General features: G+C 45.0%; 1 protein-coding gene across 4 annotated transcripts; it reads right to left on the bottom strand.

Moving 5' to 3' along the window:
* Window positions 1-5: 5 nt before the first annotated feature.
* caz (FUS RNA binding protein cabeza) lies at window positions 6-22,197 on the bottom strand. 4 transcript variants are annotated; one of them, XM_075685434.1, is made up of 12 exons: window positions 22,076-22,197; window positions 21,253-21,292; window positions 18,497-18,578; window positions 17,618-17,777; window positions 13,292-13,912; window positions 12,628-12,673; window positions 11,652-11,692; window positions 4,551-4,654; window positions 2,927-3,056; window positions 2,128-2,341; window positions 1,726-2,031; window positions 6-353 (listed from the first exon to the last, which is right to left on the bottom strand). In XM_075685434.1, the coding sequence occupies exons 1-12, from the start codon at window positions 22,089-22,091 to the stop codon at window positions 317-319; spliced, it is 1,797 nt and encodes a 598-aa protein (XP_075541549.1). In that variant the 5' UTR covers window positions 22,092-22,197; the 3' UTR covers window positions 6-316. The 4 variants fall into 4 exon arrangements, with proteins under 4 accessions (XP_075541549.1, XP_075541550.1, XP_075541551.1 ...); XM_075685435.1 differs by having other exon boundaries at window positions 17,618-17,774; XM_075685436.1 differs by lacking the exons at window positions 11,652-11,692; window positions 21,253-21,292; window positions 22,076-22,197.
* Window positions 22,198-22,422: the final 225 nt, after the last annotated feature.

Raw genomic sequence — 22,422 nt, 5'->3', positions numbered from 1 at the left:
ACCAGTTTAATGAACAAAAGAGCTTTATTTGGGTGCACAAAAGAGTTACACTATACACACAATGTAAGGTGATAAGCAGGTGCATTAAAAAAAAAAAAAAGCAACATGGAATGGCGCACCACATCAGTACATGAGACTGTCACTTTAAAGTACATATGTCTTGACATGAAAGATGGCAGAACTAAAACAGTTTTCTTCATGAGCACGTACTGTGAGGTCAATGAACAGGATGAAGGGATAGATACAGGTCAACAAACATGATGGAGCAACAAACGCAGCCAACAGAGGGTCAGCACCACTTCACAGGCCACTTTCCCTAGTAAGGTCGTGCTCTTCTGTCACCTCTGTCTCCACTGGAAGGAAGAAAATAAAAATGAACCATTTATGTGTAAGCATGCTAAATGCACTTGAGAAGTGCCACTACTTTTGCTCATGACACACAGACTACTAACATGTTGCCATTGGCCCCAACATGCCTTCCAATAAACCGATGTCTAACAACTATGGACTACTAAAGATACTGTCCCATGAGTCTCTCAATGCCCACTAACTCAACAGCATCACCTGACACCACACAAACTGCAGTTAATGCACTTTATTCAGCAATATTGAATTTGCTCGTCAGTTTGCACTGAACTTATATCTTATTTTCAATGTCCATAAATAGTTCTTGCGGTTAAAAAAAAATAATAAAGAAATAGTCACTTCACTCAACTGAGCTGCGGCGCTATGTGTCGGTGTGGTTGCACTGCCAGAGCAGGGCTCTACCACCAGTGCCACGCCGCGTGCATTTTCCTTTCAATATGGCTGGGGCTTAACCCATTGTTCGTAGGCCATTAGAATGTTATTTAAGCTCGTACACGGGAGTATAAAGATATGAGCTTTACAAATACGAGTAAAAGCCCACTTCTGGTTTCACAAAGAAATCAGAATAACCGCATGAAAATAAATTGCTCCTGCAAAACGTTGGCTGGGAAAAGAAAAAATGTATTATCCTGAAAAAAGTATAATGCAGAATCGTATCAACAAGATGTCACCATATTTGGTTTCATAATTTAAGCAAGTCCATTCAGGAGCTATGCTCTAGGAAAACATGACACAAACAGGGCATACCAAAGGAAACAAGTGTGCAGACTCAACAGCGCAGACAACTAGGACAATTGTGAGCAAAATTTAAGCAAGTGCAATTGAATCAATTGCTAAATAAACATGACAATGTGACTGCTGTTTTCGTTGCCCATCTGATAATTCACTACTTGAATATTTTCACAATATTTGGTAAGTACAAATTAACAATGCCTTACTTCTTGAGGAGCTAACTTACATAGGGAGCCCACTGAATCATGTTGCACATGCAACATGAATGCATACATACATTTTAACTTGAATTTACCTAAACTCGAAGATACCAAGATTGGGCATACTTGAAAGCAGTAGGTAGAAGATCTCAGCTAGAGGAGCAAATAATGAAACAGTCTGCAATCTAACCAGGCAATTTTTGGTTACGCTAGAATTTTAAACTTGGTGCACCAAACACAGTGTCTCAAATTGATCAAATGCATGCACCGATGCCAGGCTAAACGTCATTGCGCTTCACAATTGAAGGCCGCTTTGAAGTACCCATCCACAGATGTCATTTGCCAAGCTAGCTTGAAATTTCCAAATGACAAACACTGCAGCAGCTCTGAACATCGTTCTTGAACGCAACATCTGCACGGCACTCACCCGGGTCCACCTCGCATGGGTCCACCGCGACCAGGGCCCCCACGACCCGGTCCGAAGCCACCACCACGGCCACCCATTGGTGGGCCTCCTCCACCCATGGGTGGTCCACCACCTCGTCCGCCCATGGGTGGTCCTCCTCCACGACCACCTCGGTCACCACCACGACCTCCACGGGGCCCGCCCCTCATGCCACCCCGCATTCCTGGTGGCCCATTATCGGGACCTCCAGGCCCGCCAGGGCCATCGCGTGGGGCCGAACATCGGTTGCACTGAACACGCCATGAAAAGTTGTTGTTGCCACATGCCCTGCAAGGAGATGGGGGAGAAAAAGAAGACTGCGTTAGACCTTGTAGATGTGGCTTAACATGCACATTCACAGCTGCAACAAGCACCACTACTTACGGGTTTGGGCATTTCCAGTCTCCGTCACGGCCGCCCATTCCACTATCAGGACCACCTCCACGACCTCCTCCACCACCGCCTCCGCCACCTCGGGGGCCACCTCTTCCACCACGGGGCCCTCCACGGCCACCCATTCCACCACCAAAGCCACCGCCGAACGGAGTCTTGCGTTGGGCTAGCTCGACATTGATCTTGCCACCCATGAACTCTTTGCCTGCACAACACAGAAGTGACCGTCAGGTGTCACACAGTGCTATTCTCGGATGAGTGAAACTTGTCCTTAGCACAGCGAGTTAAATAGAATCCCATGGCGTAGATGTAGTTCCGCGTCAAAAAGCTATCAAGCTCTCTTTAAAAAGGGAAAGATGGAAGTGGGGGAACCAGCAGGAAAATAACGGAAGGAAGGTACATGCAAAAAAATAACAGAAGCAAGCACTGAGTGGACTAAGGCCCATCAATATGGCAACTAAAGAGTCCATTTACAATGCTCTAGGCATGAGAGAAATCTGGTTAATCCCCGAGTATATGCCCTCAAAATGACTCCTTTAGAAGTTGGTGTTTCTTCCAACAAAAGAGTTTTTTAGATTATTCACTGCACTACAGCTTGTAAAAATGATAGAGTGTACAAATAAACTGGCATGTGGCACTGCAGCCTACAGAATGCTTACCAGAAGGCACTGTCCTTGCAACGAGTAATACCAAATGTGTAACAATGACACGAAGCTAAGACATCAAGACTGCAGAGGAAAAAGAAGGGGAGGGAGGAAAAAAAAAAGGAAAATAAAGAAGACATGCTTACCATGAAACCAAGTGATGGCTGAACCAGCAGTTGGAGGATCATCATAAGTGATGGTTGCCTCTCCCTTGCCTTTGCCCGTGATCTTGTCCTTGTAGATCCAAATCTTGTTCTTCCCTGTCTTCTTATCAATCTGTCAAATGATCGAGGTGTCTAAAGTGAGCACTAACAAGTTGCAGATCAACGTGCAGCACCATCAAGGGCCAAATCCATCTATGTATCATCCAGGTGCATTGTGAATACATCAGTCTATTCTTCATGCCTGATATAACGTTTACATAATTGAGCTTTATGGCTAGGATTCCCGACTTTTAGCATGTCACCCTGCCACCATAAAATGTGCCTTGTGCCAGTGTTATGATAATAATGAACACCCAAGTGTTCACACTAAGCTGCCTTAAGAGCCTTGTTGGATAAAACTCTGGCCACCAATGTACTTACCGTATTTTCTTGCATAATGATCGCACTTTTTTGTTAGCAAAATTGATGCAAAATCAGGGGTGCGATCATTGCGCGGGTTCAATTTCCCGCGAAAAGAAAAAAAATATATATGTTTTTCGTCCCGCGTTTGCTGCTGAACACAAAAACAAAAAAGGCGACCTGCAGAGCAAGCCAAACGAGATTTTTTCTTCTCGTGAGTACATTACATGCATTGAAACAGTTTCTTCCATATCACTAATGAATAATATCGTTAATATCGGCATGTTTGCGGCAATAACGCAGCCATGTCCACTATGAGGGACAGATGGACGCGCTTAGCTGCGGAAACTGTGGCATCTGTCTTCACTACTATCCTAATATGGCACGTGTGGGTGAATATCTTAGCTGTGTAACAAGCGTCGGCGTATGAATACACTTTTAACGTATCAGTGTAAACGTGGCTACTATCGTAGCGGCTCGCAATTTGTTGCATGCCCACGAGTGCAGATGAGAAGAATCGAAAGGCGCCTTTTTTGTTGTTGTCGACCGCAATCATTAAAAAGCCTACACATAATAAAGGCAAGTTTGGTTGCAGCTTTTATTTAGTCATGGAAGTGCGTAAAGTGATGAAAGTAATGAAATGAGGCATCTACTTAAGAACTTTTGGTGCGTGCAGACCGCTTGGTTTGACTTGAGTCGTTTGCGTAGCATTCGACAGATGGTAAGCGCGATTAATATTAGCTACACTTGGCACACGACATATTGCTGCGGCAAGTTCGGGGTGCGATCATTACACGGGAAATAAAAATTGAATTTTGACGACAAAATTCAGGGGTGCTATCATTATGCGAGTAAATACGGTAGTTTTTAGTTTACTCCTCCTATGCCATACAGACTAGTTTAATAAATGCTTCAGATTTCAAACTAGGGGAGAAATTCAAAGACGAACTGCTGAGATAGATGTGCACAGAATTATGAATATACTTTCAGGCTGTCTTTCTTCTTGTGCAAATACATTGGTACTGATGTGTAAAGTGCAACACCAATATTTTGATGTCTGTTTATACCTTTGTCACTCAATAAAAGTACCTGAAACTCAGAGTTAAGTCTGTGGCTTCTTTAGAATACCACCCAGCCTACCTTTACTGAAAAATAGAAAAAAGAAACAGTCTACAAGAGGGGAAGGGATAGAAAGAGAAAGCCGCACCTTGATCAGTCCAATGGCACCAAAATGCTCAGCCAGCTGAACCTCGCCAACATCCTCTGGCAAGTTGGAGACAAATATGGTGTCTGCCATCTCCTCGGAAGGTCCTACAAAACCAGGGCATACTGGTTTAGAAATATTGGCCTCCACAGCATTAAAGTGACAAGTCCATAGACACACACGTAGCACAACTTCTGAAACTACAGGAGCCTGAGCTAGGCCACGGTGCTGCTAGGAAGACCTCTAACTGTAATTTAAAGTTTCGTCGGGACGATAATTAAACAAAGGAACTTTTAAAGCAAAGTTACACAGATGGTTTTCCTCGAGCAGATGGTTCCGTTTTGCATCTTTAGGCTCCGACACAGATTGTGGTAAACAAGCTTAGCCCCAAGAATAAAAGCAAGGAAGGAATATTTCTTACTATTCAGCGCTGCCATTTTGACTGATTTGTAAATCCATTATATTCGCCTTTTTTTTTCTTTGTTTGCCACAGTGCGTGAAACAAGCAGGTATACGAAATTTCTACATACACAATGGTGTGCAGCAGTTGATAGAATGGGAAACCAATACAAGACAAGCCCATCTCCTCAGATGACAAGCGTCTCAAGCACCTGACCAAAGGCGAACATTAAGCTGAACCCTTCCGCTTGCATCAATTTGGGCTGAAAGAATGCCCATCAATGAACTTTAGTTATGACCATGGATGCTCCACAAATACAGCTTTACGTGGAAGCATGACAAGAGATTCAGTGTCCTGGTGCATAGGTGCTAACGGACAGAAAATTAGAACAGTGCCAAACAAAAACCATTCATGTGACCGCTAAAAGCATATTTTGCAAGCTTTGTCTTATGAACTTGCAGCGATTCGTGCTAAATGAAGCATTTTGAGAAAATGTGGTTGTGCCCTATTGACATTGCACATCATAAATGAGTTGATTTTACAGTAATAAGGACCTTGTGACAGTGGAGAAACTGGGCACAGCATTTTCAGAGGTACATTGATGGTCCCAGCCTTGTCTTATGAACGCTTGACCCAAAAATGTGGCTTGTTCACATACTATCAGGCGTAACCTTGTTGAGGTCAACTGCAAATTTGTGAACTAGATTCTCGCACAGACCTTCACCTATGCATGCAGCATCCTACATGTAGACCACTTCTCTCTTGGCTTGGAAATGTGGTCAACTTTAAAGCAAACACGTTCTGCTTCAAGCTATGGTAAAAGGCTGATGCAGTTGTAGCACATTTACTTATATTGACAGGTATGACCGCCCATTGGCAATGGCCATGCAGACGAAAGACCATTCCGTGCGCAGAGCAACATTCCTGCAACCAACTAGAACATAACAGTGAAAACTATACCATGCCACATAAAGACATTCAGCTTGATCTCTCTGGAAGTTTTTTTTTCTTTCTTCAGTTTACTTTGGGAAGGCAGAAGTGTACTCTTGTGAATATGCGTGTGCAGCTGTCTAAGCCATAATTCCGAACCACAGCCCTACATGCTAGAGACAAGGCCGATGACCTACATAGTACAGACCGATTTGTGGGTAACCTTTTGCCGAGGGTAGTCCGAGGAATGCTTCCCCTTCACAGCACTTCATCGAGATAGTTAAAAACAAGGCCACAAAGCACTCACTTTTAACAAAGTCGTTTGCTTTTATTATTAATGAAAGGTTACCAACAAATCAAATCACCAAACCGATCTATTTGAGCATCAGCCGTGTCCTACAGTCAAGGTATAGCAAATCAGCATTGCAGAAGATGGACAGCAATTACTAATAATTACAAATTTAAATGGCTATTTAAATGAAATCACTTAGACTTCATTAGTTGTTTATGCCTGTACAGTCGAACCCGACTATATCGAACCCGTTTACATCGAATTATTCTATATATCGAACAATTTCTGGACACGATATAGTTACAATGAGTATATATTGCAAAAATTACGCTTACATCGAACAAAAATAGCAGCGACACCCGATATATTGAACGTCAAGCGGCGGAAAGTGCCCCCGGAAGTTGGCTTTCCCTCGCGGTGGCGGAGAAAACCTGGCTGAGCGGCTCCATCCAACCGCTCTCCCTACCGTGACCGCGCCCGACCGCGCTGCTTCGGACGAGCCGTCGGCACCCCCCCCCCCCTGCAAAGAATGATCCTGGCCCGCCCACAGCGCTTGCTCAGACAGCCAATCAGATGCTCTTGTGCCTTCGTCATGCAAGATGGCGAAAGTGCGACCTGTCTCGCTGTTTTTGTGTGCGCCTTGTAGGCCTCCTCTCGCAGTGTTGCCGTGATGAAGCGGAAGAATTTGCCTTTCGTCGTGAAGCTCGCAATCATATATCGTGTCGAACGGTGAGAAGTCGGATGTCCCCGCAGAGCACAAGATTCCGAGGAGCACTCTCGGCACGATCTTGAAGAATAAGGGGGAGATTAGGGCTAAAGCGTCCAAACTCGCGACCCGGAGCCCGTGGCGCCCGACCCGTACGCACGGCCGTGTACGAGTGGCTAATCTGAAATTGCTTCAGCCGTGCCGACTTCCGCGTGCTCGGTGATGACCGTAAATTCTGATGAATGCGACGAAGCCGTTGCTAGTGTTGCCGAAGTTTGGAGCGAACTGTCAGAATTTCCGGAAGCTGTTGACGAATCAATGGTGGATGAGTTTGTGAGCGCAAATGATGTGTTGCGACCACGGGAGAGCCCGAAAACGAAGACTACATTGCCAACATCGTACCGAACACAAGTGAAAGTGGGCACAATGAGGAAAGCAACGACGGTCCTTGGCCCACATCCTCAGAAGTAATTGGTGCGTTCGCACTAGTCTGGTGCTTCTGCGCGAATGCGGAAAGTTGCGGCCTCAGCTGCTCCGACTCCTTAATGTGGAAAAGTGCGTGCTTCGCAGGCAGCGAAATTGCCAAAGCAGAAGAAAATGCCGGACTATTTCGTGCGAAACTAAGCTAGTTTAATCAATAAAGTGATTTTGTAAATGGTATGTGCTTTTATGACATCCAATTATTTAGCAGGCTTATATCGAATTATGCTCTATATCGAACTGATAGGCGTTTTTTTGCGAGTTCGATATAGCCGGGTTCCACTGTATAAGTAAATTCTACCTGGCACCTTTAGTTAGAGAAATAAGATCAACGGTGTCAGACCCCCTTCATAATGACATTCTCTTAAGTGTTATAATGTGAAAAGAGGAAAATAAAGCATTTGCACGAATATAATGAGGATTTTTCATTTCTAGACTCTGGAGTCAAAAAATTCATAACGTATTCAGAGCTGTGATTTAAATGTTATGTGCACTCCTACCAAACAATCAATTTTAATTTGATTCTGCAGATCTGCACTCCAGAATGACACTTGATGATGCATGCTGTAGTGGGGGACCGGATTAATTTTGACGAGCTGGAGGTCTTTAATGTGCACCCATGCACAGCACAGGAGCATTTTTTGCATTCCACCCTCCTCGGAATGTCGCTGCGATTGAACCATGGATACCGCAGGTACATTGGGTACACTAATTTTGGAGAAGGCTCAGACACTAGGTGAGAACATTATGAAGAAGCAAACTTCTTGATGGCAGGAAACAGGTCTACAAGTAGCAAGCGCAACAAAGGGCAATGAAGGACGCGTAGGTCTAAAGGCCTGGTATACTACAGAAACTGCCAACATCACTATTCCAGTGCATGATGTGTTATAGCACAGCATGAGCACAGGTGGGTCAGCCTTACTGATAGGCCCGAGGGTTTTGTTCCATGCAGACACAGCTGGTTTAGAATGTTAGTTCACATTATACTAACACTATACCTTTATTTCTGGGTAATTTAATGTTTCTTATACATCATTACGTTATATTCGTGCAAATCCTGAAGGACAACTAAGCCCAGACAGCGAAACTGGACCTTACAAAGATTGTAATTACGGGCAGTACATGCACTCTTCTATGCCCTCCGAATTAAAATAAAATGACATTCGTGAAACGAATCGCAGCACACATGGGAGAGGAGTTGCACTTTATGCCTGCACAATTTAACATGCAATGCTTCCCTGAACTAAAATTTTCTGTCCTGCCTCTGCTTTTTTTGTTTGTGAAATTGAAATGTGTGCAATACTCAAAAGTAGCAACTCCTCACCAAGACGTACAAATAAAGAACCCATGCAAGTACCCTGAACGCACCATGGTGCGGCAAAAACATTATGTATGGATGACCATACCGTAAAGGGGGGGCAAAAATATTGTGTTGCAAGACACCTCAAGACTGGTTTGCTGGACTATTCACACTGAATGTTATGCACTCCTTATACAGCACATTGGCGCTGCCTTGTTTCCAAGTTATCTGTTCTAACTGACAGCACGCACATTCACGACAAAAACCAAACCTTCGATATGGAATGAGGTTACTCACATATAAGCCAAACAATCTGGTGCTACCACAATTGATTTGGCTCGCACAAATTCTTGCCACAGTCACTTGTAACATCTAAACCAGCTCTGACATGCCAGAGATTACACCATGAAATATAAATAGGCAGGCTTCTGCGTTTAAGAAACCTGCAGTACGTGGTATGGATTCAATGATTGCATGTGTGAGAAGTCCCGAGTATCAGCATAAGGCACATGCAACTCTTGCTCGTGTATACACCATTTTGAAGACATCACTTTGCAGGGTTTGTTGCAATGCTCCCAGACATCAACTGTTTGAATAAGGCAGGAGTTGTTAGTACAGTTCCTAAGTGAACTTGCACACACCACAGTGGAAGCAATGCGAAAAGCAGTGTTGCCAGCCTAAGCTGAATGTAGCTTCCCTGGTGCCCCAGCCAGCTCCTTGGTGCTATCTCCCAACACAAAGTGGAGACTCTCTTGCTGCAATGAGTACATGAGGTGTCTGCTCCCTACCGATGAGCACTGAGGATTTCAGCAGACATCAAGCATGACCTTGTTTTGATAAAAGGAGGTGTACAGCTTCCCTATCAGGGAACAAATGCTCAGTAGCAACATACTGCATGCCTTTCGCTTTACATCCAATACCCAAACCAAGCTTGCGAAGTGCTTTGCCATCTCCACAGTTTTCTAGTAGCAGCTTAATGCACAGTTGTGGTTTGGCTGGGAAGCCAAAAGAGGGATCACAGACCTTAGCACACACAGCATGTCCTTCAGGCAAGCTCCCCACAGACAATGCTCGAAGGTTCGATTTGGTGCCTATAGCAGCTTATATGTATAAGCAGCTTATACAAATGTGCTAGGCAATGTACTAGAAAGGGAAGCAGACACTGACAGAATGTCAAACCAATGACTAGCTTTCAACTGGATCTATTCACAACACCAAGCCTGTAGCACTCCCATGTTACGCAATTGCTACGAAAACGTTTGCTACAAATTAACATAAAGGCGCCCACACAAGGCCGCTATCGAGTGCATGAAAGCAGTGTCACGCCCCATTTCATGTTTTATTATCTTGACAATTTCAGTGTCACTGATCCACCTGCACTTTCTGCACTCGTATGCACGCAGTAACACAAAGTTGGCGCGCTCCGAGGTGCCTCTGCTATCAGCTGTACACTTCTAGAAGCACATTTTCTCCTCTCTGGGTTTTTGTTAGTGGCTGTGGAATGCACTTGTCTGTGGGCTTGTTACACCGCACAGATGGAAGGAGTGGCTCCTGGACACTGTACACCACTATGGCAGTGATCCTCCATTACTGACACACAAGGCCATCACTCCATGTTTCTGCCACCTGTCATGTTTACAAAAGGTTTCTTTTTCTTTAAGTCTCGTCTTGCACTATCTTCACTAAGACAGGTCTCCTTTGCAGCGACAGGGGTGCCCCTTGTCGGTGTGCGTTCTTCAGGATGGCTCAGCCCTCTGTCACATCTCTTATCAGTTGCTTTCTCTGCTTTGCCTGGCAGGGTTCGAATAAATGAAGGCGCTCTGTCCTTTGAGTGTGGCCATGCGATTGCTTTGAGATGCGATGCTTTAAACTTGATGGGGCAGTGGCTCTCCGGACTCTGAATACAAGCCAAGCTCAGGCTCAGATCATGATGGCTTGTTGACCAAGAGGAAACCAACCGTGTCACACTCTGACCCTGACACCGTGAAAAAACTGAAAACAATGGTGATTTTGACACTGCTTCGCTTTTTATTCCTTTTGTCCAATAGGAATGCAAGGACCATACTAAGAGCATTTGTATTATGCATGTCGTTTCTTTACCTTTCGGCATAACCAAAAATAAATCACTGTGTTCATTTTATATTATCCAAGAAAATAAATAAACGACACCTAAAGGCTTAAAGAAGCCACAGAAGATGTTTTTAGTGTGTATATGCTACTATATATATATTCCTTGCCAGTCAGCATGAAAGTTTCCTTGAACGATAGAAGCACCCTGCCAGGTGTCAAAGCATAAGTATGTACATGAAGCAGCCAATACAAAAAATACAAGTTTCTTGACCAGTCCATGCACAAGATGCACGACATTTTGCTTTATCATGGACCCCATTTTTGCACCTCACTTGCAGCTGCGCTCCTTTGTTTCACAAGGAATGTCAAACAAACCTCTTTGTGTGCACCTTTGAGCCTGCTTGCCTAGGACGAGCAGGAAGAACTTGAGGGCATTGAATCTACCCAACTTTATGCTGGCATGAACCAAGCAATGCCCACCAGTGACGCTTTTAACAGCTTGCCCAGCTGCATGTCACCCTAATTAGGAGCACAGCAGCATATAGTCAATGATGAAGCCATCTGACACCAGGACAACTAGTTAACATCTTACACACCATATGTAACTAGTTTAAGCACCCAGCACAAATGCTTTGGAAAATTTGAACCAGTCTTGACTATGCCTTGCAACACCGACCATAACTTGGTAAGCAAAAACAAAGTGCAGTAGCTGCACCAAGGCTTTTAAAAACAAGAGTAGTGCAACCGACAAGTATTAAAAGGAAAATAAAAGTGGCTCATCACCACAGAGGAAAAAATGAAAAGATTTTGCTTTTGGGGAGCTTCTACAAGTCCTCAAGCACAGGTAAACAGCGTACGCTAGGTAATATGCACGTACAGGTAGATAGATATAAACTCAAAGCAACACCATGAGGTGAAGCTGTTACCTTTGTTGTAACTTCCCCTGCCACCGGGACCACCTTGATTACTAGAGTGTGAAGCAGACATCGATTTGTTAGGCCTCCCTCCTTGCGACTCTCACGGGCAGGGAGTTTGCACCCCCTGGCATCTCCTGCTCTCATTATGCAATGGGTCCCCGCCTCGGACCATCCTGGCCAAGCCAGGAGGTCCGTCGAGGCGGGGGCCAGGGAAGAGAACAGTGACACACCCTGCAACGCCCAAGAGCAAAACCAACGCGCGCCCGTACAGCGAGCCCCGTGTTACAACCCCAGCCGTTGTTAGGAACCAGAGGGCACCGAAAATGACCCGCAGCGTGAACCCTATATTAGGCAAATGGTGCTACTGTAACATATGACCAGGTGCCCACTACAATACACGAGTTAGGTTTCTGGATGACAACAGAACGCTGCGCACTTAACGCCGCATGTTAAACCACCATGTTGCAAAACCTCATTTTGCACACTTTGCATTAGGCAAACCATGGTTTCCTTAAACACCCTCTGTCAGCATGTCTAAAGCAGCATGGCCAATTAGGCCTCTTGTAAGCTGCACACACACACACAAACAGCCAACATGGACATCTTTAAAAGCCCGCTGTGTCATTCATGCAGGCAAACCCAACACTGTCAAACCTCTAGCATTGTCACTTTGAAGAGACGTATGTACAGTATGTCAAGGCAACAATGGCTGTATCTGCTGTTCGCTTTGGCACCCTTTAAGTGAACCTCGCGATTTCGTGTGCGACAGGACCCATCTTAACGTGGCAAGCACCCCTGCACTCCACATGCACGTTTCACTACACATTTTACCATCATTACTCTTACGTAAACAAGCAATGAAAGTAGGCAATGATTCTGTCAGAAGTTTACAGAATTAATGCATTGCGCATTTCTACCAGTTACAAGCAGTTGTGAACCACTGATGAGCGTTACACCAAGTTGTAAATGTAGCATAAACACGTACTTGAAGCCACCTCTTCCTCCTCGATCGCCGTACATGCCTGGCCCACCTGGAAGAGGACATAAAGATAAAAGCACAATTTAAAGCTTCGGCTAACACAGTCACAAGACAATTGTAGAGGTGTGCGAATAATCTGAATTTTATTGCTGACCACAGACGCAGTTATTTTTGTACATGGCCACAACACCGAACCGAACAGCACAAGAACAAGAAAATGCTTTATATACACAGTATGGTCTAAAATCATGAGCAGAAATAACAAAAAGGATTTTCCCACACTTAGCAAGAAGACATTGCTCTAATAATAAACCTTTCACATTAGTCACTAGTCTACATAAGAACGATAAAAATCTACTGAGCAGGCAGCGACACAAGCTACCAGATCAAAGGCCACAGGGATGAAGCCAATGCACATTTATAGACAGCCATGACAATTACAAGTGGTCGCACACGAAGCAATGCACTACTAGCAAGTGTCTAACAACTAAACTAAGGGAAGCTTTTTAACTTGCCAGATCCCCACAGAGCAGGTACACAAAGCAAAGTGAACAACATTAAGCAGGGTAAGGTGCACAAAAGATCTGGCAATCGAAACATCTATTGTACATATGTAACAGGCTTGGGGTGCAGGCAGGCAGCAGGTCAAGCATCCTGTGAGCACACCCACCTTGGCCACCGCCATATCCACCGGGACCCCCATATCCTCCTGGCGGTGGTCCCCCGTAGCCGCCGCCACCTCCTGCGCCGCCTCCTCCAGAGGGCGGCCCAGGTGGACCTCCATGGGGTCCAGCCATGCCCCCTGGCGGCCCTCCTCCACCCCGTCCATAATCCCCACTCCCATAGCTACTGGGGGGCCCTGATGGTGCACCTGGTTGAGGGGGCTGGGGGGGACCACCCTGGCCCCCAAAAGCACCGCCTGGTTGTGGCGGCCCACCGATTTGTCCCGGAGGCCCCTGGGCCTGCCCATAGGGGGCACCACCTGCCGCAGCACCATAGCTAGAGCCATAAGGTGTTGCGCCGGCGCCTCCATACTGGTGAGAGCCCGGTTGTTGAGGCTGCTGGGGTGTTGGCTGGGGTGTCGGCTGTGGGGCACCGTATCCGGCTGCAGCTCCGTATGCGCCCTGGGCTGCTGGCTGTGGTGCTGCATAGCCCGCTGCAGGAGCTGGTTGTGCTTGCGCCCCATAGCCCGTGGTGGCGCTGGGAGGGTACGCAGCCGTGCTGCTGGCAGCAGCCGGAGGAGGGGCCGGAGCTGGCTGAGCTCCGTACCCTCCATATGTCGCACTTTGGCCTGCACAGGGGACAGCCCCATCGCCGCTCAGTGCCTACAGCTTCCCTTCTATCACACTTGGGAGAGATGGAACACACCATGCCGTCTGTAGGTTGGGCACACATCACACTGTTGCCATGTATGCAGAAATAACCTCACTTGAACTAACCAGCACATTGCTGGCAAAGACTGCCGCCGCATGTCAAGTGCTACATTTACCAGATCACAGCAAGAAACAGTGCTGTAATTTCATTTTCATTTATTTGTTGTTAGAGACATACAGCTGTCTCAGGTGCTGCAGCAAAAGGCAGTATTATTGCCTGACAAAGGCTGCAGCACCCAAAACATGTTGACACTGCAGCAAACAGCACAACAAGTGACAATGGACAATGACAATGAACACAGCAGGGCATCCTCTTGTACAAAGACATCTTTCTGTACTGCACTTGGCTCACCCAAATCTGGACAGTGTCCTCTGGAGAAGCACTACAGTGCTCTGCAACTTGCAGCACATTTTATGGGACAATTATAGAGTAAAACCTCATTTTAGTGAAATTCAAGGGGAGGCCAAAATTACCTCCTTGTAACCATTATTGCACATACTGCACTATGAATATTTATGGGGATTTCAAGGGGTATCTCACTTAATTCGTTACATCCATTACTTGGTTATAACGAGGTTTGACTGTATTCATAAATAAAAGTGCCAATACCTGTTGTAAACATAACTGTAGAAGGAAAATGATATCTTAGGAAGGTAGGAAGATAACGTAAGGGCAAAGCACCTTTTCAAAATATTCGCACACCTCTAAACAAGAACAGCACATACCTACACAGCTGTAACAAATTTCAGCACTTCATGCAAGCTTTTCACATGGATGCTACAGAACACAGTTTGCATGTGCTTCACATTCCCCGCCCATCTTGCACAACATAAAGATAACAAATTACACAAAAATTATATTCTAGAAAAGTGTATAACAGCTGTGTCTTACCAGTACTCGTACGGGGCAGAAACCTGGAGGCTTACGAAAAGGGTTCTTAAATTGAGGATGACACAACAAGCTATGGAAAGATAATTGATGGGTGTAACATTAAGGGATAAGAAAAGAGCAGATTGGGTGAGGGAACGCAAGTTAACCCATTCGCTTCCGCCGCTTCATCCGTGTTCCGCATGCTGCCATCCGCAACATATTTTGAGCGCGCGGTGCGACCAATGTCGCTGCAAACAAACCATGATAACTTGCACTAGAAAAGTCATAGCGTAAAAAAATAAAAAGGGTTTTATTTTGCTCCTAAAGCACGCACACATTTTCGGAATTAGAAATTCTTTCGCGCATGATAAATCTTAAAGCACTCTGGCATGTGAAGTGCGATGTTACATTTTTCACACTCCCAACGGCTTTCACTTCTCTTCCTCCATGCTTTGCAGACCACACATCTTCGAGACGGATTTTCCTTCACAGCATTGGGGAGTATCTGGCGAGGAAAATGCGCCCACTCAGAAGCTTCTAGCCGCATCGGTGATGGAGCCACAGCTGGTTTCCCTCTGTGCTGATATCCTGGCAAAAGTTTCTTCGACGATCTGTTTGACAAGGTCCACCTGCCAATCCGCGTAGGACATTTTTTTTCCGGTTGCTTTTTGGAACGAGATATAGCTGTTATAAACAGCTAAATCCACAACATAAAAAAAAAGTTTCCTGTATCCTTTGGCATATCTGCGCATTATAGGGAAGGAAACCAGTTGCTGATCATGGTCAACAACTCCCATGCCTATATTATAGTCAAGCACAATACGAGGTTTTTGGATCGGTTGACCATCTTGTTTTTTTGCACAAGTCAGTGAAGTCTGCAGCAGCGTGGACAGTGGAGAGCATTGTCACTGGTTTTTTTGTCCTGCCATTTTGCAGCCATGATGCCATGGGAAAACACAGTGGAGCACTCACCCCGTTGCAAGTTGAATTTCTTTAAATCTTTCGGCATGTTTTTTCGGTGCAATCTCGCTGTACCAACAGCATTGGATCCTGAATCTTTGACACGTAGAAACGGGGTCGGAGAACTGTACCAATTGTCCACAAAAATGGTATGGCCATTTGGTAGGTACTCGCAAGTGCAATAACAACGGCCTCTCTGCACAACATTCCAGCCGTCGCAGGCAACTTGTCGCTCTTTCCGGTGTATATCGCAAATTTGAGGCAGTATCCACTGGTCGATTCGCAGATCTTGTAAAATTTTATACCGAAGCGTGCTCTCTTCGACGGGTTGAACTGCACAAAACAGAGTCGGCCTCGAAACTTCATGAGATTCTCATCCACTGCCAACTCCTCTTCTGGATAATAGGAACTGGAGAAAGCTTCCAAGACATACTCTAACACTGAGTGCAGCTTCCACAGCTTATCCCCTTGCGCTTGGCCGCTACTGTCCAAGAAATGCAGGTATTTACAAAGGGCTTGATTACGCTGCCTTGGCATCAGGGATGGGAAGAACGGTGTGCTAATTACAGATCTGTGTGCCCAATATGACTGAATTGTGTTTTTCTTGACTTGGCCCATAAGCACACATATGAGGAAGAAAACCTTCATCTCACCTGCTGTTGTGGGAAACCAAGACCGATCGGGTGCTGAAGCCTGTTTCAGAACAGCAAATGCATCCGTTTCATCAGCGATAATCTGCCAATTGCCAATCAAGCAGTTGAACGATGTCAAAGCTGTCAGATTTGCAGAGAGGGCTAACTGAACAGTTCTCTTCATTCCTGAATTCCCACTGAACAAACACTTTTCCACTTTCTTGTCACTGTCAGTCGGATTCCACTTCCAGTCTAACCTCGGTGCTTTTGCAGGCGGCGCGCAATCCACACCTGACGAGTTTGACTGCGTCAGAGCCTACATTTTCGTCGGACGAGTCACTTTCAGAATCACTGCTTTGCAGGTCATCTACAACTACAGTGTCGTTATCATCACTCGCAAACAGAACCGATTCAATCTCTGCCTGCGTGAGAGGCTTGCCTCGCAGCGTCGCCATGTTCAACTCAAACGCGGGCTTGGAAAATACTTTTCTCCTTGCAAATATTTGAGAATCTTGCAGAGAACTATCTCCACCTGGCGTAAAAAGTAGTAAACAAAAACCAGGAAACACTTTCATGTGGCGCCATCTCTTATTTATTGCGATAACTAGCGGTTTTCAGTCGGACGGCGTTCCGCCGTCTTTTGCCACTTCGGCCCTTTCTTTACCTCATTGACGGAAATAAATTAATGACATCTTAGTTGAAATCAAGAAAAAGAAATGGGCATGTGCAGGACATGTAATGAGGAGGGAAGATAACCGATGGTCATTAAGGGTTACGGACTGGATTCCAAGGGAAGCGTAGCAGGGGGTGGCAGAAAGTTAGGTGGGCGGATGAGATTAAGAAATTTGCAGGGACAACATGGCCACAATTAGTACATGAGCGGGGTAGTTGGAGAAGTATGGGAGAGGCCTTTGCCCTGCAGTGGGCATAACCAGGCTGATGATGATATTTTAGCAACAACTTGATTTGGGTGACTGCACTTGGAGTAAAACAGCGCTCATCCGGTGGTGTTTGTTTTTTATTACTGTTCTCTTTGCACTGCTTCGTTTAACTCCAAGATATATTCTACTCTTGGCAATTTGAAGTGCCACCACTATAAAGTTTTCGCTGTCACAAAAGTGCAGAAAGGAAGTAACGAAAAGCAAAGTATCCACTCTCACCCTGTGAATAAGAGTTGGGCTGTTGGTAGCTACTGTACGACTGGCTTTGCTGCCCATATTGGTCTTGGCCATAGGTTGTTGCAGCTGGTGTGGAAGTCACATTAGAAGCGGCACCCCACATGGGCTGTTGCTGAGGCTGTTGAGCTGCTGGCTGCTGCTGCTGAAACGAAGGCAGAAGCACTTCAAGCTGCCTTGCACTGTTAAGCAAACAGATTCAGACAAGTTTTTTTTTCGCAAGCTGTATGTAGTCATAGATCGAGCAGCAAGTGTTTTGTTTGTTTTAAATGATCAATTTAAAACAACTCTGAGGAGAAAAATTGTTTTATTAGTAAATTACCTTTCTACAATTAACCCAAAAGCCCACTTTAAAGCTCTTGCACTAGCTCTTCACGACGCCACAGATATTGACAGCATCTGCTCATGCCTCGCTCATTGCTTGTTGGTAAAATTTGACTGTAGTGCATTCTGAAGGACCTGAAGACAGCTTTGCATTTCCAAAATTCTTACTGCACAACAATGACAGGTTTCGGTGCAAAGTAAAAAAAAAACTGACAATAATTCTTCTAGTTAACGAACTCAGTGACAGTAACAAAAACAGTTTTTCAAAGAAAACTGGTTTAGCATTTCTCTAAAGTCCCATTAAGCTGTGAGAGGGATAGATAATACAGATGGATGAGAAGAGTGGCTTACATGAGAAAAGCGGCGGTGGTGCAGTAAGAATTCAATGCCAAATACATCGTTGGAACGGGCACAGATAAGCACTCATGCAGTTGGATTTGCACTTCAATGTACTGTCTTTTGCAAGTTTTATTATTTTTCTGCACAACACTTTCACACACTAAGCCCCATGAGCAAGAGATTAAATACACTGTAGCTTACCCCGTATCCCGCGGCGGGCTGGGTGTAGCTGGCCTGCGAGTAGTTTTGATCCACAGTTCCATAACCCCCATAGGAGCCATACCTGGAATAAATGATCATGTTGAGAAACAAATATAACTGCCTGCCCCCTAAGCTCGAGCAAACAAGCTACACACTTGAATGTGCTGCTACCAAAAATAATGAGAGACTCAGATACAAATGAATACCGTATGACAAGGGGTCTAACCCCCGTATTCAGAAATGCAACTTAAGTCTAAGTCCAGGCTTGACTTGATTTAGATGACGCCTGGCATTAACGTGCCCAAAGAAGCTCACTGCGTTTCCTCGAGCGCGTTCGCGATAGGCGTCACTTAGATCAAGTCAAGCATGGACTTCAACTTAAGTTGCATTTCTGAATACGGGGGTAAATCTGGCACAACATACAGAGCTCCCTACAGCAGGGCTGTGGGTTTTCCAAGTGAGAGTGTAGGTTATGCCTTGGAAGCGAAGTTGACATGAAATTGCTCAAAATTCGCACTGTCGGTATGTCAGCTACTTGTACACGGTGGCCATCAAGTCTCTAGCTGTTGTATGCATGGTGTAACAGAAACATCAATAGCACCTTGTCTGTAGAGTATATTGGACATACACAAACTTTTTTCAGAAGTCATTTTTTACACTTGCAAGCAAGAATTGAATCATTTACCACAAAGCGTTTTTGAATGCACATCTTGTTTCCTTTGGAAAACTTGAAAACATCTTTTGTAAACCCTCTCCTGCTTGCATTATTGTGTAAACAAGTAAATAAATGTTTTCCTACTGCCACAAACATGGAAACTTTTAGTGCTTGTATGTTTCATCACCAGCTGTACTTGCACTGCTAAGCCCAAGGTCAAGGGAGCAAATCCCGGCTGCAACGGCCGCATTTCGATTGACGCCAAATGCAAAAACACCCATGAACTGTGCATTGGGTGCACGTCAAAGAACCCCAGGTGGTCAAAATTAACCCGAAGTCACCCACTACAGCATGCCTTACAATTACATCATGGTTTTGGCACATAAAACCCCAGAATTTATTTTTTGGTATGTTTCATTGTTCCATTTCAAGACCCATTAGTGGCAACATAGGGCATAATTAAAACGTTAAACATAATTGGTGTTTTGAATAGATTTCAAGCAAATCATTACTGACTTGAGAATTCGCGTGAAATGCTAAAGCAGCTAAAGGAGTGCAAACTTGTCCAAGTCACACCAGGCAAATAAATGTATGGGGATTTGGTGGCAAGAATATTAACAATATTGAAGCCATGCTATGCGGGAAAAGCCTTGGCTTTGCTAATGTTAGAGAGGGTGTGCCGCCTATTGTGCAGGGTCCATTGGCTTTGGCTTTTTGCAAAAAATGTCCGTTTCTGTTCTTTCTGGATTCATTAAGATTGTGAAGCAGTGGTTGTCAGGTTGAAAAACTAAATTCTGTAATTTTACCTGCCAAGACTGATAATGAAGCATTTCGCAGTGGAGGCCTTCGAATTATTCTGGCCATCTGAAGTTCCTTAATGTGCACAAGTTTTCACATTTCGCCCCCATCGAAATGCGGCAACATTTCCCACGTCCTCGAGTTGGGCAGCACAACGCCACAGCCGCTGAGCTACTGCAGCAGGTGGTTGCGACGTCGAACATCCAATAAGCTCCTCAGTATATGATCACATTTAATTTGCTTTGCTGTGCAAGCAAGTTGGCCTAGTTGGGCACCTTGAACTTGTAGAATCAGATTTGCAATGGAGGAGTCCGAAATGTTAAGAGACTAAACTGCTAGTTGGGTTTCTATGGCAGGCTGGTACATTGCATGGCACGTGTGTGCGTGTGTGGAAACTCTACATGACAAGGAATTCGTTATATACTAAGTTGTACTTATGCTGCTGAAATGTTAACAGATAAGAGAAACCCAGTGCAGAAAATAAAGTTGCATGTGGTATTAGCCGAAAATGATACGCAAAACATATGCCTCTGAGCATGTGCCAATGTCTCGAGTATCGTTACAGCAGCATAGACGTTAGTTGCCAAGTCTTCACTGCCGCTTTCAGTTACAATTCCAGTTCGGCTGACAGAAAATACCATTTGCGTCACCTGATTCCAAAGTGTGAGGAACACTGGAGGCCACTGAAAGCCACTTTCGATGATGCCTACCATCGAAGTATTTTTCGAGACCCCAATGTGCAGAAAATTGCCAAATCAGACTAAAGGCTCACTCGTGCTGGCGACTTGAGGTCACGCAACAATATGTGAGTGGTGACGTACGCTCACACTGGCAAGTCTCAATCTGCTCACAATTGCATCACCACGTAAAACAAGTACCAGCGTATACGGACATCCTGTTTCTGCGCATCTGACTGGGTCAGCAGTTTTGCAACTGAAAAGTCTAGCAGCAAGCAACTTGGTCACACAATCGCTGTTAGTCGCCGGTATGAATGAGCCTCAAAAGTGCTGTAGCATGTTGTGTTGTGCATGGTGTTGCTCATAGAATTCCGATTGCAATGTATCACACGTCAAAAAGTTGTCAGGCACATTTTCTATGGTCCAGTAAAGAAAGAGTTGGTGGGTTTCATTGGCAGAAGGCCAGCCATTGCCAAAGAGCACCAGTGCTTTCTGCGTAGGTACAACTTTTCCAGGGAATGTTCAGTTTAGATATGTGAATTCATATGCACTTTAGGCCTGTAATGTTAGTGCGTACACATCATTTCAGTGCGAGACTAAAAAAGAAAAATGGAAGATGTACTTACCCAGCTGCCGCAGGCTGGGAGTTGCCGTAACTCCCGTATTCTGAAAAATGCACACCAGTTCAGCCTCCATTACAAGCATGGCAGGTCAAATTGAAAAGGCAGCAAATAATATTTAGTGGTGTTTCGTGTCCCAAACCTAAAAGTGGTCTACGAAAGATACAGCAGTGGAGGGATAAAAATTTTTTAATACAAATAAATGCGTGCACTGTGGAAAACGCCAATTCGAACACTAATCTGGTTTTCTGGGCGATGTAGGTGTGGACTTTCGATTCCGCAGCAGTCCCAGGACCGAATTGCGGAGACCGGCAACAGTTTTATGAAAACACCAGATCCAAGGCAGCTCTATGAAGACATTGGCAAATTGGCAATGTTGACAGGGCCAAACAGCGGCAGCACCCATTACGCCTCCGCTGAAGTATCCTTTAGCGTTTTACGAAGGAGGCGACATTGCGGCGCGGTGACGGCAACGAACGCGGGAAGATAACATGGCGTCACTAAAGAGACAGAACAAAAAGAAAAAAAAAAATCCAACAGCGACGTGGAACACGATCTGGTACGACCAGCGCGCCGCAATACTTCTACCAATGAAAAAACAACCTTAGGCGAAAGACATCCATATGATCACGCTGTAGAGAAGCATTGTAGGCAAGGAAATTCAGGTGAAAAACACCCGGTGCCTACGTTGTGCTTGGGCGGACAGCAGGGAACACGATTAAGCCTAACGCCGGTACACCGGCAATTGAAGTAAAACTATTTACTTGATCGTTTGCACTGCGCATAGGCTCAGCCAGAGTGAGCGTACTGAACAAAAGCAGTTACTTACGTGTGGCGTCAGCCATGCTAAAGGTGTTTTTCAACACTTGCGAGATGAAATCCTAGAGCGGTAAACACAATGAGGAAGCCGACGAGAAATGGCGGTGAAAGAACGGAAAGCAACGTCATACCTATGGGCGTGATGCTAACAAGAGTTTTTCTGAAATGTCCACTGTGCAGTTGTGGCGCTAGCAAAATATTAAATTAAACAAAAGCTAAAAATACATTAGTTTTTTATGAGTCGAAAGACACGCAATTTTTAAACAGCGTGCATTAAATACACAAAATATATTTTAACAAGTTGTTGGCTCAGCAGGTTAACATTTAGCACATCATTCCATCACCTCCCACCTCTAT

Source organism: Dermacentor variabilis, chromosome 3, assembly GCF_050947875.1.
Source record: "Dermacentor variabilis isolate Ectoservices chromosome 3, ASM5094787v1, whole genome shotgun sequence".
Taxonomy (NCBI): Eukaryota; Metazoa; Arthropoda; class Arachnida; order Ixodida; family Ixodidae; genus Dermacentor; species Dermacentor variabilis.
Note: the sequence above shows the minus strand (reverse complement) of the source record. Positions and strands in the feature narration are given on the sequence as shown.

Excerpts from the sequence above, each read along its gene's own strand:
- caz (XM_075685434.1), bottom strand. Across the intron at positions 18,579-21,252 it reads TCCCAGCCTGCGGCAGCTGG|GTATGGCTCCTATGGGGGTT; the intron begins GTAAGTACATCT and ends CATTTATTCCAG. Across the intron at positions 2,032-2,127 it reads GACTGGAAATGCCCAAACCC|GGCATGTGGCAACAACAACT; the intron begins GTAAGTAGTGGT and ends ATCTCCTTGCAG.